This window comes from Empidonax traillii, unplaced genomic scaffold (genome assembly GCF_003031625.1).
Source record: "Empidonax traillii isolate 1590-97213 ecotype Southwest subspecies unplaced genomic scaffold, ASM303162v1 scaffold698:size334810, whole genome shotgun sequence".
Lineage (NCBI taxonomy): Eukaryota > Metazoa > Chordata > Aves > Passeriformes > Tyrannidae > Empidonax > Empidonax traillii.
This window is the reverse complement of record NW_020955891.1, coordinates 276,908-290,861: the sequence shown is the minus strand read 5'-3', so window position 1 is coordinate 290,861 and position 13,954 is coordinate 276,908. Positions and strand designations below refer to the sequence as shown.

Sequence of the window (13,954 nt, the reverse complement as noted above, 5' to 3'; positions counted from 1 at the left end):
CATACACTAATAATTTGCAAAATTCCTGTAGTGATTTCTTTAGAATTAAACTTAAAACCATGTAGAAAAACAGATAATTCTGCTATTTATTCACTATTACCTACTCTGTGTATGTATATATATAATCTGCTGTTTGCTTGTTAGACTTCCCTTTATGCATACACTTGCTGGCTTAAGAGGAGTTAATTACAGCACAGACTTGCAGGGCTACCTCAGTGTCTTGTCTAAATAATGAGGATGAATATGATATAAGTTACATTCTTCTAATGTTTTGTCTGATTTTGTTGAAGAAATCAGTAATTGAGAATGAAGGCTTCTCACATCCTTCTACAAAACCACTGTATATTCCTTGAAAATTTCTTTTTGAGGAATGCTTTTTGGAAAACAGGATTTTGGTTTTGTAATGTCACCGTCTTCAAATTTCTGAAGTATCTAAAAAGTAGCTTTCATGTCTTCTGAGTTGCTTTTCACTGTAGATATTTCTGAGTAGTTAATCTACAGAGACTTCTTTGAGGTTTTTTTCTTCTTCCTTTCAGTTCCTATTATTTTTATTATTTTCTTTTGCAAACCTTCCATGTTTCCCTAAAACTATGATTCACAGAAAGTAATAAATTGCTTACATGCCATTGCATGAGTCTTTGTGTGCTGACTTCATGGAAGCACTTTCCATGAAGTGCTTCGATAGCACCTAATTTCAACCTTTCAAATGGTCTACATTGCCTTATCTTTGCCATCTGTTATCACCTCCAGTGCTTTTCATTGGCCTTACCTTCCAGCTTACTTCCCCTGAATTGCTGGATTCACCTTTCTTCCAAAGTTGAATTAATAGTCAACGTTGGGAGTTGAATTTTACTTCTACCTTTGTGCTGCTTTTTTGTCTTTTTTGTTATTTTTTTAAATAAGATTAAAAGCTTTTTTATGTTAATAGTAATCTGCTTTTGATACAAGGAGAAAATTTAAAAAAAAATTTCAGCCAGTCTACTATGTGTCTACAATTTTCTATTTGCCCCTAGTTTTAGTCCTGGATTCTTGGTGTTGCATGCTTTACCAACAGTTTGTTTCCATGCAAGGTCAGTATACTACCTTACAGTGATAGTGAGTGAAGATGCACTTGTTTCCTTGAAGATGAGACAGGCTTCTGGAGTTCCCTCTCACTAGCAGCACCCTGTTTCTCTGACATATTTATTCCTCATTTTTTATCAGCCTATAAACCTTCAAAGAACCTGCAGTAGATCCTCTGGTTGCTAACATCTGCTTCCAGCCTGTTGGGACCTATTTGGCTTAGTGTTTACAATAATGAACTTATCACAGGAAAGTAGTAGCACTGAAATTTCACTGATGGCATGAAACTGAGAATCCAAACTGATAAGGTTGAAAGCTGAGATTTTAATACAGTAAGACCTAGATATTCCTGAGGCTTGGAGTAGCATAAGACAAAACTCAATTATTGAAAATGAAAGATCACTCATACAGGAGTTGCTAGCAAAGTTCTAGATATAAACAGGTTGTCTGCTAGAACTCAATAGTGGGGAAAAGCGCTGCAACATGCTACTTAATCATATGAAGATTGAACCACTCACTTGTGACCACACAAATGCAATCCTAGGATGTATCAGAAGTAATTCTAAAGGAGATCCATAGCCCTGTGCATCAAAACCTTGGCAGGTTCTCTTCTGTAATACTGCATGCACCAACAATCATAAAAGATAAATTTTGTGGTGGTGTGGAGACAGAATGAAACCTTATTGTTCAAAAGACAGTTAAATAGCTGATGTTTTTATTTTTTCAAAATTAAGGCTGGGAGGATTGCTATTTTCGTGCTCACCTGATGCACTTTCAGACAGGGCAGACCTACGCTGCTGAAGTGAGCAGTCATGCTGTCAACATGCACAAAAAGAAAACAACCTGGACATGTGGTATTGCCACCTGGAGGCTGAGAGGTTCCCAACTGCTAGGAGAGAAAGGAGTTTTTGGATGCTATTCTGAAATCAGCAGAGTGCATTTGTGTCACCCAGTGACAGCCAAGGCTCTTCTCTCCAAGGCAAGTGCTGCAATACCCTGCAGAGTGCAAAGCAGAGCGATGCAAGCAGAGAGAGGGCTCTAAGGGGCATGCTCTGTGTCCGTCGGGCTGGACTAGGATGAGGTAGGCCAGGATGTTCCTCCGGCTCGTTACACGAATTTGCAAAGCCACAAACCTGATCAGCATTCAAACCCACCTTTACATGGGTCCTCACCGTGTCCTGGCTTCTCTCTTAGTGTCTCTCCTTCTGAGCAGTGTTTTGTGTCCCTTCATGTAATTGTAGTTGCATTTTAGTCAGATTAAGTGTTTCTGCATCTTTGGGGCTGAGTTAATAATATCCCCAAACCTCTGGGGAACCTGCGGAGAGCCAAGACCTGCAAGGAATTTGCTTAGGTCCAGCTCACCCGGAGGACTGCTACGTATGAGGCTAATAAGCCTGAGCTGATCCTGGGAGCAAAAATTGGGAGTGCTGATCCTGTATTCCCTGGCACTTGTGCAAAGAGCTTGTCGAGGCTCCAGAGGTGAATTATTGTGGAGCCAAGCAGAGTTTGGCAAGGGCTGTGAATTTGAGCTCAAAGCTGCACAAAAGCAGCTACAGCTGTTCTGGTGAAGAGCTGGCCCCTGAAGCCAGGGAGCTCCATCCACTTGATGCTACCTTTTGTAACAACTCTGAGCCTGAGCTTACTTTTTTTGTGGTGTGGGTAATCCATGGCACCTGGGTGTGCTTTCTGCAGGGCTTCAACTGTAGTTTTTTGTTCATTTGATCCATATTTGAAAGGATTTATAGGTGTCTGCAGTTGCAGATTAATTAACTTAGCAAGTGCCAACGGTTCTTCAAGGTATGCCCTCCTATCCCTTTCCACGCTGCCTTCCCCCAATGCTTCTACAGAGAAGGTAGTGGGCCCTGAACATGTCTTTGTATGGAGTAGGGATTTTTACTTTCATACCTATTGTTTTCAGGCCGGTAGATACCAGAATTGTCAAGGATTTTTTGTTTGGTTGGAGTTCGGTGGGGTTTTTACCTGTTCGCTTTAAAGCTTTTTATTTTTTCTTCCCCATGCACCCTTTCATACATAATCTGTCATAACATGACCAAGGGTCTTTTCTCACAAAAGAAGTTTAGACATACTGCTTTCTACTGGAAAATAGCGAGAGTGCAGGAAAGAAATGTAGTCTAATGCTCTTGAGCATTAATTTGAGCAAGTATAGTATGAAAGAGTTAAATCACTGATTTTCTTGCAAATACAAGAATTTGGCCTCAGGCTGTTTGGGAATGGTGGTGTTGATATGCTGCCATCCTCTCTAGTATTTCAAAAGATTTTTACATTAATATTATATCTGCCCTACAGGTTATTCTGACAAAAGGAAATTTACTAAAAATCTTTCAGTGGGTTGTCTCTTTTTTTCTAATCTTTCCTCCTCTGTAGAGAGAGGCTTAGTCAAGTTATACTTAACCTATGTCTTTCTGACAAATGTGTTAAATATGTATCTTCAAAGGTAATCTTGAGTAAGTGCAGCCAGGTAATAAAGGTAAAAAGTGTTCTTTCTTTAATGGGAAGTTCAGAGAGCTAATTTGTGTCTCAATGCCCTGCAGATATTCTTTTCCCTGAGCTCCAGAAGAGCCTCTCGTGGCCAGAGACTTGACTGAATTCCTCTTGGGCTCTTCATCTCTTTTCATCTTCAAAGTCTGACAGGTGCAACTGCTTCCATCCTTAAGAATTTCAATTGCAGCTTATCTCCACTGTTCTAAGCAATAATGGGAAATTTGATCCTAAATTTGTGGTGTCATTTTGCACTGATCTTGTGGAACAAAAATTGTCAAGCTCAGTATTAAATCAAGAATATAACTTGCACAAATGAGCGGTCTTTTGTAAATGCCCTCAGGCTTTAATTTATAAGAGTGCAGGTGCCAGATTTTAATAGAAAGGTCATTGTTAATACATTACTCTTGGTTTTGGCCAGTCGTATTTTATCTCTGAAAATACATACTGAATATGAAATATGAAAATAAAAAATATATTGGTGGAAAAATTAAACATGTTACAAGTTTGGACTAATTATCTAAACATTTGTGTCAAACTACTGACAGCTCCAATCTTTAGCTTTTCTCAGCAGTGCAATTAAACAATGCACATTTGGTAAAATACCTATTGTTTCTAATTTAGCTGCCAGGAAGTGATTTTCTTTATTCTTTTTTATTTTATCTGAGACAAGCTTTCTACTGCTGTCAGTGGATGTACTCACAGAGATCTTTTTCGAGGGATATGTGTTTGTTCTTAGAAAGAAGCAAGACAACTGTTTCTCACCTCTTCAGTGTTTGTTCCTTTTATACTGGACTTATATGGCTCAGCTTTCCGTGTATTAATATGTTAAATAAGAACAACCTTTTTTTATGTGCTAGTTTTACATTGCTCAGTTATTGCAATTTCTACTCAGGAATAATTTCTTGAACTTGTGGGGGTTTTTTGCATTAGATTTCAGTTGTATTTGGACTGTTGCCTCCAGCACAGAGTAAACTTACTGAGGATAAAAGTGACATAGAATTCAACTAAAACGAGTTCTTGGTCTCAGAAGGTTGACTTGAATAGACTAATCTTTTTAGACTAATATTTTTAGGTCTGGTAACTTGGTAAATTTGATAAATAGTGGTCTGTTTCATCATACAAACAAACATTGTTAAAACTCTTAAGCACTAAGAGCTCCAACTACCATGTGTTAAGGCGAAAACCAAAAGTTTTTGACAAATTAGACCATATGTGTTGTGAAATCTTCGCAGGGAGTATCACACACATACTAGAATGCTTTTAACTAGCTTGTGTTCAGGTACATGAATTCATTGATCTGGTCAAGTTTGATCAATACAGTGACCAGTGATGTTAAAATCACATAAGCTTATGGGTCGTTCTTTCTCAGGTTAGGAGTTACTGAATATATTATGTGGTTTGGTCATCACAGTTTTTTTTCTGTATGTCTCAGTGCTGTCCAAATCAGTGCTGTGTGCTCAGCTCATCACTGCTGTATTCAAAGCTAGTGCTTTCTGGTATTTTCAGAGCTGAGGAGGTATTCAACAGAATTTCACACAATGCTATAAAATAAATAAAATTATAAAATCCCTTTTGATCAGAAATATTTCTTTTAAACAACCTGGAATATTCACCATATTTTTTCAGGAGTCTTGATTGCTATTCTTCTGTCCTGTATAGCTTGAGCATTAAGAATTAATTTCTAAACTTTGTTCAAGATAGCTTTATAACTTCAGTGGATGAAAATAGTTACAGGTTTTGCTTCTCTCAGGGTAGAGACCCTGGCTTAGAGTTAGTCTTGTTCACAACTTTGATTATTGCTTGATCTTTTCATCTTCTAAAAATGTTTTGTAAGCAAGAGACTATTTTTGATACTATTGCTTCTGCTGTCACCTAAATTTTCTGGTTTCTGGTGTTGATTTGAGTTGTTAAGCTGTGATTCTGTGGGAATGAGCCTGAATTTCTCCTAATTTCAATTTTAGATGTTTTAGGGAATGCAAAACATAGTTTGCACAATCATGCAGTCTGAGTAATAATCCTATGCTTAATTGGGGAAATATTTCCAAGCATTCCCTAGGCATTTATGAGGAAGTCTGTCTCAAGTTTGTCTTCTGAAAGAAATATAAAAGTAATTGTTTAAAAATCTTAATTTTAGAGCTTAATATTGCTGCATCAAATGTGGTTAGAGATTTCTTAATATTGTATTGCTGATTTATAGCTATTCTACTCCAGTTCTACTCAACTATTCAAATTTTAATTTGAGCTCTGAGTTCTCTGTGTCTGCTATGATTTTCAAATCCCCACTTACAAAAAATGCCAGAACTCCAAACTCACAGCAGAATATTTTATTCCTTTGGTAAATAGTTGCATTAACAATGCATATTAATTACTAAAGAAGTTGACGAGTGACAAAAAGTTACTATTTCACTGATGCAAAATTAGTGAAATACATGTATTTTGTCGTGGCTATAAGGCAGCTGGAGTCATTAGGAGCTGTTGTTTCTTTCCATTGATTAGGATACAATGCCACATACAATACTAGGTACTTGTAATGTTTTCCATAACTTAATAACTCAGGTTAGTGTGTTAGTTTGTGATGACATATAATTCTAGATTGTATTCTCCAGCAAAACTTTTGACACTTTTCCTTACAGTGTCCTTGTGTCTTAGCTTGGCTGTTAGGATTTGGATGGGTGGACAACTAGGTGGGTGAAAGAACCAATTGGATAGTGGCTTCACGGAGTGTTGGTTACTGGATCACACTCTACCTGATGGCCAAGAGGTGACAGGTGGAGTCTGCAGGATTCTGACCGGGACCTCTCCTGTTTAGCATCTTTAACACGCTCAAGTTCACAGGTGACAGCAGACCAGCGGGCCTGTTGGTGTGCTGGATGTGTGGGCCTGCAGGAACCTCACAAAATTAAGCAAGGACAAATGCCAGGTCCCACACCTGTGGGAAGGAGATGTGGGAGAGGCTGCAGGGGGTAGCTGTGCCATCTACATCCTTGAAAGTTTTCAAGTCTGGATTAGGCAAAAGCCTGAGCAACCTAGTGTGGCCTCATGGCCAGAGGTTGGACTTCCTCAGATCCTTTTCAACCTGACATACCTTATATTGTGATACTGTGACTACTTATTTATTCCATTTCAGACTTGAAATTGAATTTTAAATTTGCCTTTATAATTTAACTTGCATGTCTAAAATGTTACATGCTTAGTCTGTTCTATCACAAATTCAATTAACACTTACTCTTTGTGTATGTGCGTGTTAGTGTTCCATTAAAAAAAAAAAAATCTAAGCCTTTACCAAGCTCACATTTCAAAAATTATTGTTATATCACAGGTGTTATTTGCATCACTGGGCTTATTACTCATATCTTTTGTGCTTGTTTCTTGTGTAAACTTGCCACTTGATTAATATGCTCTTTTGTTTCAACAGAGGGAGAATATATCAAGATGTTCATGCGAGGTCGACCAATCACAATGTACATTCCTTCCGATGTAGAAAACTATGATGATATTAGGACAGAACTGCCTCCTGAAAAGTTAAAACTGGAGTGGGTGTATCCTTAATATCAGTAACTATTCACTGTTCCCTGTTTGTCTTGTCTTGCATTTCCCCCCCTTAGAATCCAGTGTTTTGTTCTCTCTGTTAAGAGGTGAAAACTACTTAAAAGTGATGGAAAAAGTTCAAATTAATATAACAACAGAAATGGTTTGTAGCTCCTATGTAGTACGATTTTAAGCAGCAGACTAAGTAGTCACAAAAACACTGCTCCTTTGTTTGTTTTCCTGTTGAAACTAATTCAGTTTATTTTTAGTGTGAAAGAAAGTGTCTTTGCAGAGTTACACTTTCAAAAATGTCCCCCTCTGCCTCCCACTATATTACTATAGGTTTTGCATTCAGGAACATTATTAGTTTTCAATCTTTGATAATTTTTAGGAGGTTTTAGAACTATGGAAGATCTTGGGTTTGTTGTCCTTACATATGCAGTGAGGATTGCAGAAGAAGCCATCCTTTGCACTGCTTCTGTATTTCAGCTCCAAAATGGAGTGATTAGTTTCTTGGAAATTACTTTGCACTAAATGCACTAAATATAAATGTATCATTTGAAGGACTGAGTAGGTGTGTGGCTGACGACAATTCTCCAAGTTTACTACATCAAGTTCATTTTAAGAGATGTGCTTTTGCACATGGTTGTGTCTTCCTGTCACTCACTCATCTCTGCAGGTTCTTCCAGTAAGCCAGGATTGTGTAAGTAAATTTCTTAGTACTTCAGTAAAGTAACATGTCTAGGCAGCATTTGAGTTGGTGTAATAATCTGAAGTTAGATCCTTCCTTCCAGTGTTGCTGAAATCAGGAAGATTTTTAGGAATGTTAATGGTACGCTGTCATAAGTCAGGAGAAAAGTTTTGGATTAAAAGTCTGACTGGAAGGAAAACAGAGCTCTTACTCATGCTTTGTAAAGCTGTGATACCCAACTTTCCGACAGCTCCTGGTTGCTCATGATGGCAGTCATGACTGTGGAGTGAATTAGCTCAGTCACTGCTCTGGGTGAAATGTAATTTTCTTGGCGAAGTTAAGTTTCAAGCAGGACCAGTACATTACTTTGATTTGCCCCACAAGCATGCAAGGCCTGGAACTGGCACGCTGAAGGCGTATCAGCTTTACTTTTCCAGCATCAGTGACCAGTTTGGTTTGATGAAAACTGATCATGAAATCACACCCTCAGTTAAGTAGGTGCAAATCCCAGTGTGGACACACTTATTTAGTGTCCATGGACCTTATGTTCAGGATAAACCAGTTTCTCACTGAGGGCTAATTAAAGTGAAATAAATCTCCTCTAAACAAACTGTCCATATGTTTTTGGAATCTGTTTGAGGAAACGTTGTCCTGAATCAGACGACTAAAACTATGGGTGTAGGGAATCTTTTGGATGCGATGGTGAGGAAAATGAGGAGAAGGCAGTGAAATTTATGACGGCATAATATTGGTCTCTTCAAATTTGCACAAAATTGTTCTTCAGTTTTGGAGACAGGAAGGTACAGCAGCAGCAAATCTTGTACTTTATGCACAGGTTTAGCAAGGGGAGCAAATTTGCAAGCCAGCTGTAACTTCCAAATATCATGGCAAACTGAACCTTGTACAGATTTATTATTGAGATGGCATGGGGACAGTGATTCACAGAGTATTTTAGTAATGTCATCGTTTTACAACTGAAAGATCAACCGAGTGTTGAATTGTTCAATCTATAAGTTTTGTTTTGAATGCCTTTAATTCTCCTGCCTTGTGGATATTGTTTATAATTGGGTTTTCCTTTGTTATTATTGTTTTGGAAGATGCTGCTCAACTGTGAACAGCTTCAGGAAAAGAATGGACAGATTTTTGGAGTGGGTTTTAGTTGGTTGATTGGTTGGTTGGTTGGTTTGGATGGTGGTGGGATCTCCTTTTTATATATACCTACAGAACTGTGTCCTGAAGGTATATTCAACTACTGATACCCTGTACCATATATTCAACTGGAGTAATGTAGCTTTTGTCTGCCATGCAGATTACTGTCATTTGATGAAATACTTAAGCTGCTTGGCAAGATAAAGCAGTTCAAGGGGAAGTCTGAGCTCTTGGCTGTGTCTGGTTCCTGAGTGATTTCATTTAAATTTAATAATTTAGTTTGAGTATCCCTGCTTTGTAGTGCAGTCTTTCCTACTGCACTTCAGAACTGGTTAAAGCATATCTGACATTCCTAGTAATAGCAAAATTGGCTTATTTAGTCGCTACAGAGGTCACAGTCAGGGCTGCTTTTGTCAGGCAGTGACTTTACACTGGGAGAAAGAATCTATATAGTAGCTCAGTTTCTGGAGGGTATTTCAGACTCCGTTTTATGAGATTATTTTTAGCACTGGTACTCTTCTTTCTAAGAATAATTGAAGACAGCAGTAAATATACTGTTGAATTCTGATGTACCGTGGATCACTTTTCATGAAGGCTGTGGCTATTTTTAGTCAAGTAAAAACAAACAAACAAACAACCTCCAAAATTTAAAGTTGTTAAGCGTACTGAATTCTGTGACAAAACAGTACTTGTAATTTCTGAGAAACTTTCCCCATATCAAGACAGCTGTATCTCAATTTCCCTGTCCCACAAAACAGGTTGTACCTTTACATGCTTGAAAAAACATGCTTCTAGAAAATGCAGCCACTCTTTGGTATTTTATTATGTAGGAGGGCTAAAGGAAAGGAATGGATTAAGAAAACGTAACCATTTTTTTTGCAGCCCCATAAATGCCAGAGCTCAATGGTGGGTGCCAAAATATTTAGCTTTAGCTTGGCTAAGCATGATAGGCTTCTGCTGTCGAAAGACATGTTTGTGTAAGTCATTAATACTTTTCTAGGATGGATGTTCAAAGATGTCAATCTTACTAAATCCTTATCAATACACTTCCTATTGTATACAGCAGATTAACAAAATCTGCCTTTCTCCTCTGGAAGGTACTTAGAATAGCGTTCTTCATGCTCCAGGATAGAAAAAATATTTTTATTGGCTTGTAGCCCATTGTTTTTGAAAGTTCAGTGGTTTGGTTTGTTGGTTGTTTGTTTTATAAAAGGCCTTTCTGGAGTTCCTTTTTGATCCATCAGTGTGTAAATGAAGAATAAAGAGGAAAAAATCGTGGTAAAGTTAATAGTAATGGAGGAGAAACAAAGGCATCATTTTATTCTGCCCTCAGTGTTTCTCTCAATATCATTTGTTTTGCAAGCCAGTGAATAATCTCTGCTTCAGAGGAGGCATTGTGTTCTTCTGTAATAAACGGAAGACAGCAAGATATAAATCTGTTTTGTTTTCCATATTCCAAAGAGATTTAGTTTACAACTGAATGCAGTGTCCCTCTTCGAACCATTGTTTAGGTACAGCATGTGTTTAATTTTGCAAGTGTTTCTCTGGTCCTGTGGTCTGGGGGGACTGCAAAGGAGGAGCAGTAGTGTACTGGGGGATTTTTGGGGGTGGAGGATGGCATTGGAAGGGATGCAGTGCTGTTTTTGATAGAAAGGTAGACCTTTTCCCTGAAGAATAGATTCTAGGCTATCAGATAGGTGATACCCACTTAGATACTCCCAAACTTGAACTGCTGCACCTGCCTTTATTTGTGAGAAAGGGTCAGCTTCATCCATCCAAGTTTCTCCATGTGAGCCTTTGAACTTCTTTTACGTACCTGATTAGCCAGGACCTAAAGCTGGAATCCTTTAGCTAAAGTTGCTTAATGTGTTTCCCATATTTTCATTGCTGTTGCAGGTGTATTAGTTGGCAATGAAGCAGAAGGCTCTCTAAAGTGCAGGACATAACAGGAAAATTATATTTTTGGGGCTGTAGAGCTACTGTTAAAGTCTGATTTATGATGTTAATTGTACCTAGTGACCCAGGGAACTGAAATATAGGCAGACAGCCACATTAATAATCTAGATGAAGAAAATGGCACCTGTTCCAAAGAAATAATGAGTTGTAATAACATTTGATCAGTGCTAACCAAGGCTGGTTCACAGTGTGTAAGACTTCTGAATGTCATTAGGAACCATGCATATTCCTACAGAAAACATGCCTTTTATATATTTTGGGTAGATTGGGATAGAATATTTTTCCCTGTGTAAGTTCCTTTTGAGTTTGGTTTGTTTTAAAAATGCTCTAAAACAGTCTGAAGAAATATTTGCTGAACTTGGCAGCTGCTGTGCAGAACGCTTGCCTTTTTCTGTAGGGCATTTGGAATTGTTTTAAAAGGCCAAATGAAAGTAATACTCTGGTGCCCGGTGTGCAGATGCACAACCCTATTGCTGTAAAAAAATATTAAATAGCGAGTCCTGCTGTTACCTAATGAAATTTGACATGGAAATTTTTACAAAAGTGAGATGCTGTATTTGCTTTACTTCTAGTATGTCTTATTTTTAACATCGACGAGCATCATTCCTTGAGGGGTTCGGTACCCAGTTGCATGGGGTTTCTTTTGTTTTATTTTTAAAATTTATTAGTAAAATTGTGCTTTTGTTCCAGAGGGAAAAGCTTAAAGGGCATTTGCTCCCCAGGAATCCTTTAAGAAGAAAAAAAAAAAAAAAATTGGGTTTTTTTTGTTGTTGTTTTTTTTTATGGCATTCAGTGATTATGAAAACCTTGACTTAAAAAAAAATATACAGATATGGGTATCGTGGAAGAGACTGTCGAGCCAATGTTTACCTCCTTCCTACCGGAGAAATTGTCTATTTCATAGCATCGGTGGTGGTACTATTTAACTATGAGGAGAGAACTCAGCGGCATTACTTGGGTCATACAGACTGCGTTAAATGGTCAGTATATAACATTGGCATGTAAGTATGTGTGTATTAATGCAGGACTAGATTCTTTTTTTTGTTCTCTCCCACTGTATGTATAAACTAATTAATGTCATCATAATTGTAGTTGTTTCCTGTTTGATTTCACTTTAGTAAGCACTGCGCAAATGAATGGTGCTAGAGCAGTCCATGCTAGTTTAGGATGTCTAGCTTAAATGTAAAACAAGGAGATAGATAGACCATCTAAGAGTACCAGGTTGAAGAAAGGATCTTTAGATAAATTATTCCAGATAGTTATCCCAGAAATTAAAAATTGTTGTTAGCCTAACTCTAAATCAGTTGTTTACAAAAAGTATGGCAAAGGTGTAATGTTGAAGGAGAACTAAAAAACCAAGTGGAAAACTGAGCAGTCATTTTCTCATTTTTGTAAAAAATGTCCCGTCCAAGTATTAAGAGAGTCTGGGAAATCAGAAGAATGTTTGCAAAAGAACCTAGAGAGGCAGGGAAATTGAAGCCAGTCACTGTGTGTGCAAAGGCAGGTACTGTGGTTGCTGTGTTAGTCTGAAGAACAGTGCACAAAATGTGATGGTGAACATAAGCTCCCTACTGTACTGTACCTGACTGGAGAAAATTTGACATGTGAAACTCTTTTCTTCTGGCTGGATTTTGATAAATGTAATTGCTTCCTGTGGGAGAAATGCTGCCAGTCTTGTGTTCTTCACTTTCATTGAGAAAACAGGACTAAATTATAGATTTTTTTGATGTCCATCATTCTGACCTCTTCAGGCTCGCCCCTGTTTTCCCTTTCTTGTTTCAAAGGCTTCCTTCGTCTTTGTAATTTTACATAGAAAGCAAATAAGAAGGTAGGTCAAAAAATCCCTAGGACTGAGAGGATGTATACTCTGAAATCTTTTTTTTTTTCACAAAAGCAAAATCTGATAAGCAAGAGCAGATTTTTACTTACGCTAGTAGTGCACCATACTGTATTAGTGCAATTACAGCAGAAACTCATTTCACATGGCAGTAATCTCTGACTCCTGGGTGCACAGGCAAACCCTCAACCAACTTTTCTGCCTTTTTTTCCCCCAGATTCATGATATCTGTAAGTTGAGGCATAAAATACACTGTAGTGTTTATAAATATGGCACATAATGATGTGCAGAAGGTTCATTATTAGACTATAGATTTTGTTACAGTGGACTCCTGATGTAGTGCAAACCTTAGATTGGTCAGAGCACATGTGGAGGTGGCTCTTCTGGCATTCCTAGTTGTGTGCCAGCAAGCATTTCAAGAGCACAGTCAACCCATCAATAAAGTGTGTAATGAAATAGTCTGATGAAAAACATTCAGGCTGTCTTGTTAAAAGTGGGATTTTAGGATCGTAAGTGTCTTCATGGGCTTCTGTTGAGAAACAAAGAAACAAACATTTACAAAAAACCTCTCAGTTTTGAAGACCTATGACAGCAAAAGCAAGTCATATTTCTGTCTGTCTTAGTCTTGCAGTTCATCCAGACAAAATTAGAATTGCAACAGGACAGTTAGCTGGAGTGGATAAAGATGGAAGGGTAAGTAATAGAGCTGTTGAGCAGTAGTATCTTGTTTTGAAAATCAGGAAAAAGTGGTTTGAGTTTTTTTTAATCAACACCTGTTTGCAGTTTATTTTATGTACTGCATTTACTGAGATATTTTGGCATTTCTCAGGTACCTTTAGCAAAAGACAGTAACAATGAAGCACTCAACCATATATCAAAAAGAGCAGAAGCTCATAAAGTCCTTTATCTGTGACATAGGAAATGCAATTTTGATTCTGCAAGAAAATGTGAAACTTGTAATTGATTTATAAGGCCACATGATTTCTTTCACATTACTTTCAACAAGTCTTCTCCCAGAGGAGAACAAGTCCCTGGTTCTGTGGGTCATACTCCTAAGCCCTCATGGAAGAGGAAACCAACTTTGAGAATTCCTGGAAGGTGTGCCAAGCTTTCCTATAAACTTGCTCATTTGAGATAAGGTGTGTTTAAGTGCTCTTGTCTCTGGCTCTTGGCATACTCTGTCAGAATTTGTTTAATTGGATTATTTTCATGAAGTTGTAAACGGGGGA

The 13,954-nt window shown here is 37.8% G+C and overlaps 1 protein-coding gene across 4 annotated transcripts in view; it reads left to right on the top strand.

Annotated features, from left to right (window-relative positions):
* EML4 (EMAP like 4) overlaps positions 1-13,954 on the top strand; it is a 70,572-nt gene that overhangs the window by 26,514 nt on the left and 30,104 nt on the right. For all 4 annotated transcript variants that reach the window (XM_027899980.1, XM_027899979.1, XM_027899982.1 and 1 more), the window contains 3 exons: positions 6,980-7,103; positions 11,719-11,868; positions 13,349-13,418. In XM_027899980.1, coding sequence (XP_027755781.1) covers positions 6,980-7,103; positions 11,719-11,868; positions 13,349-13,418 — 344 coding nt within the window. The remainder of the gene's footprint in view (positions 1-6,979; positions 7,104-11,718; positions 11,869-13,348; positions 13,419-13,954) is intronic.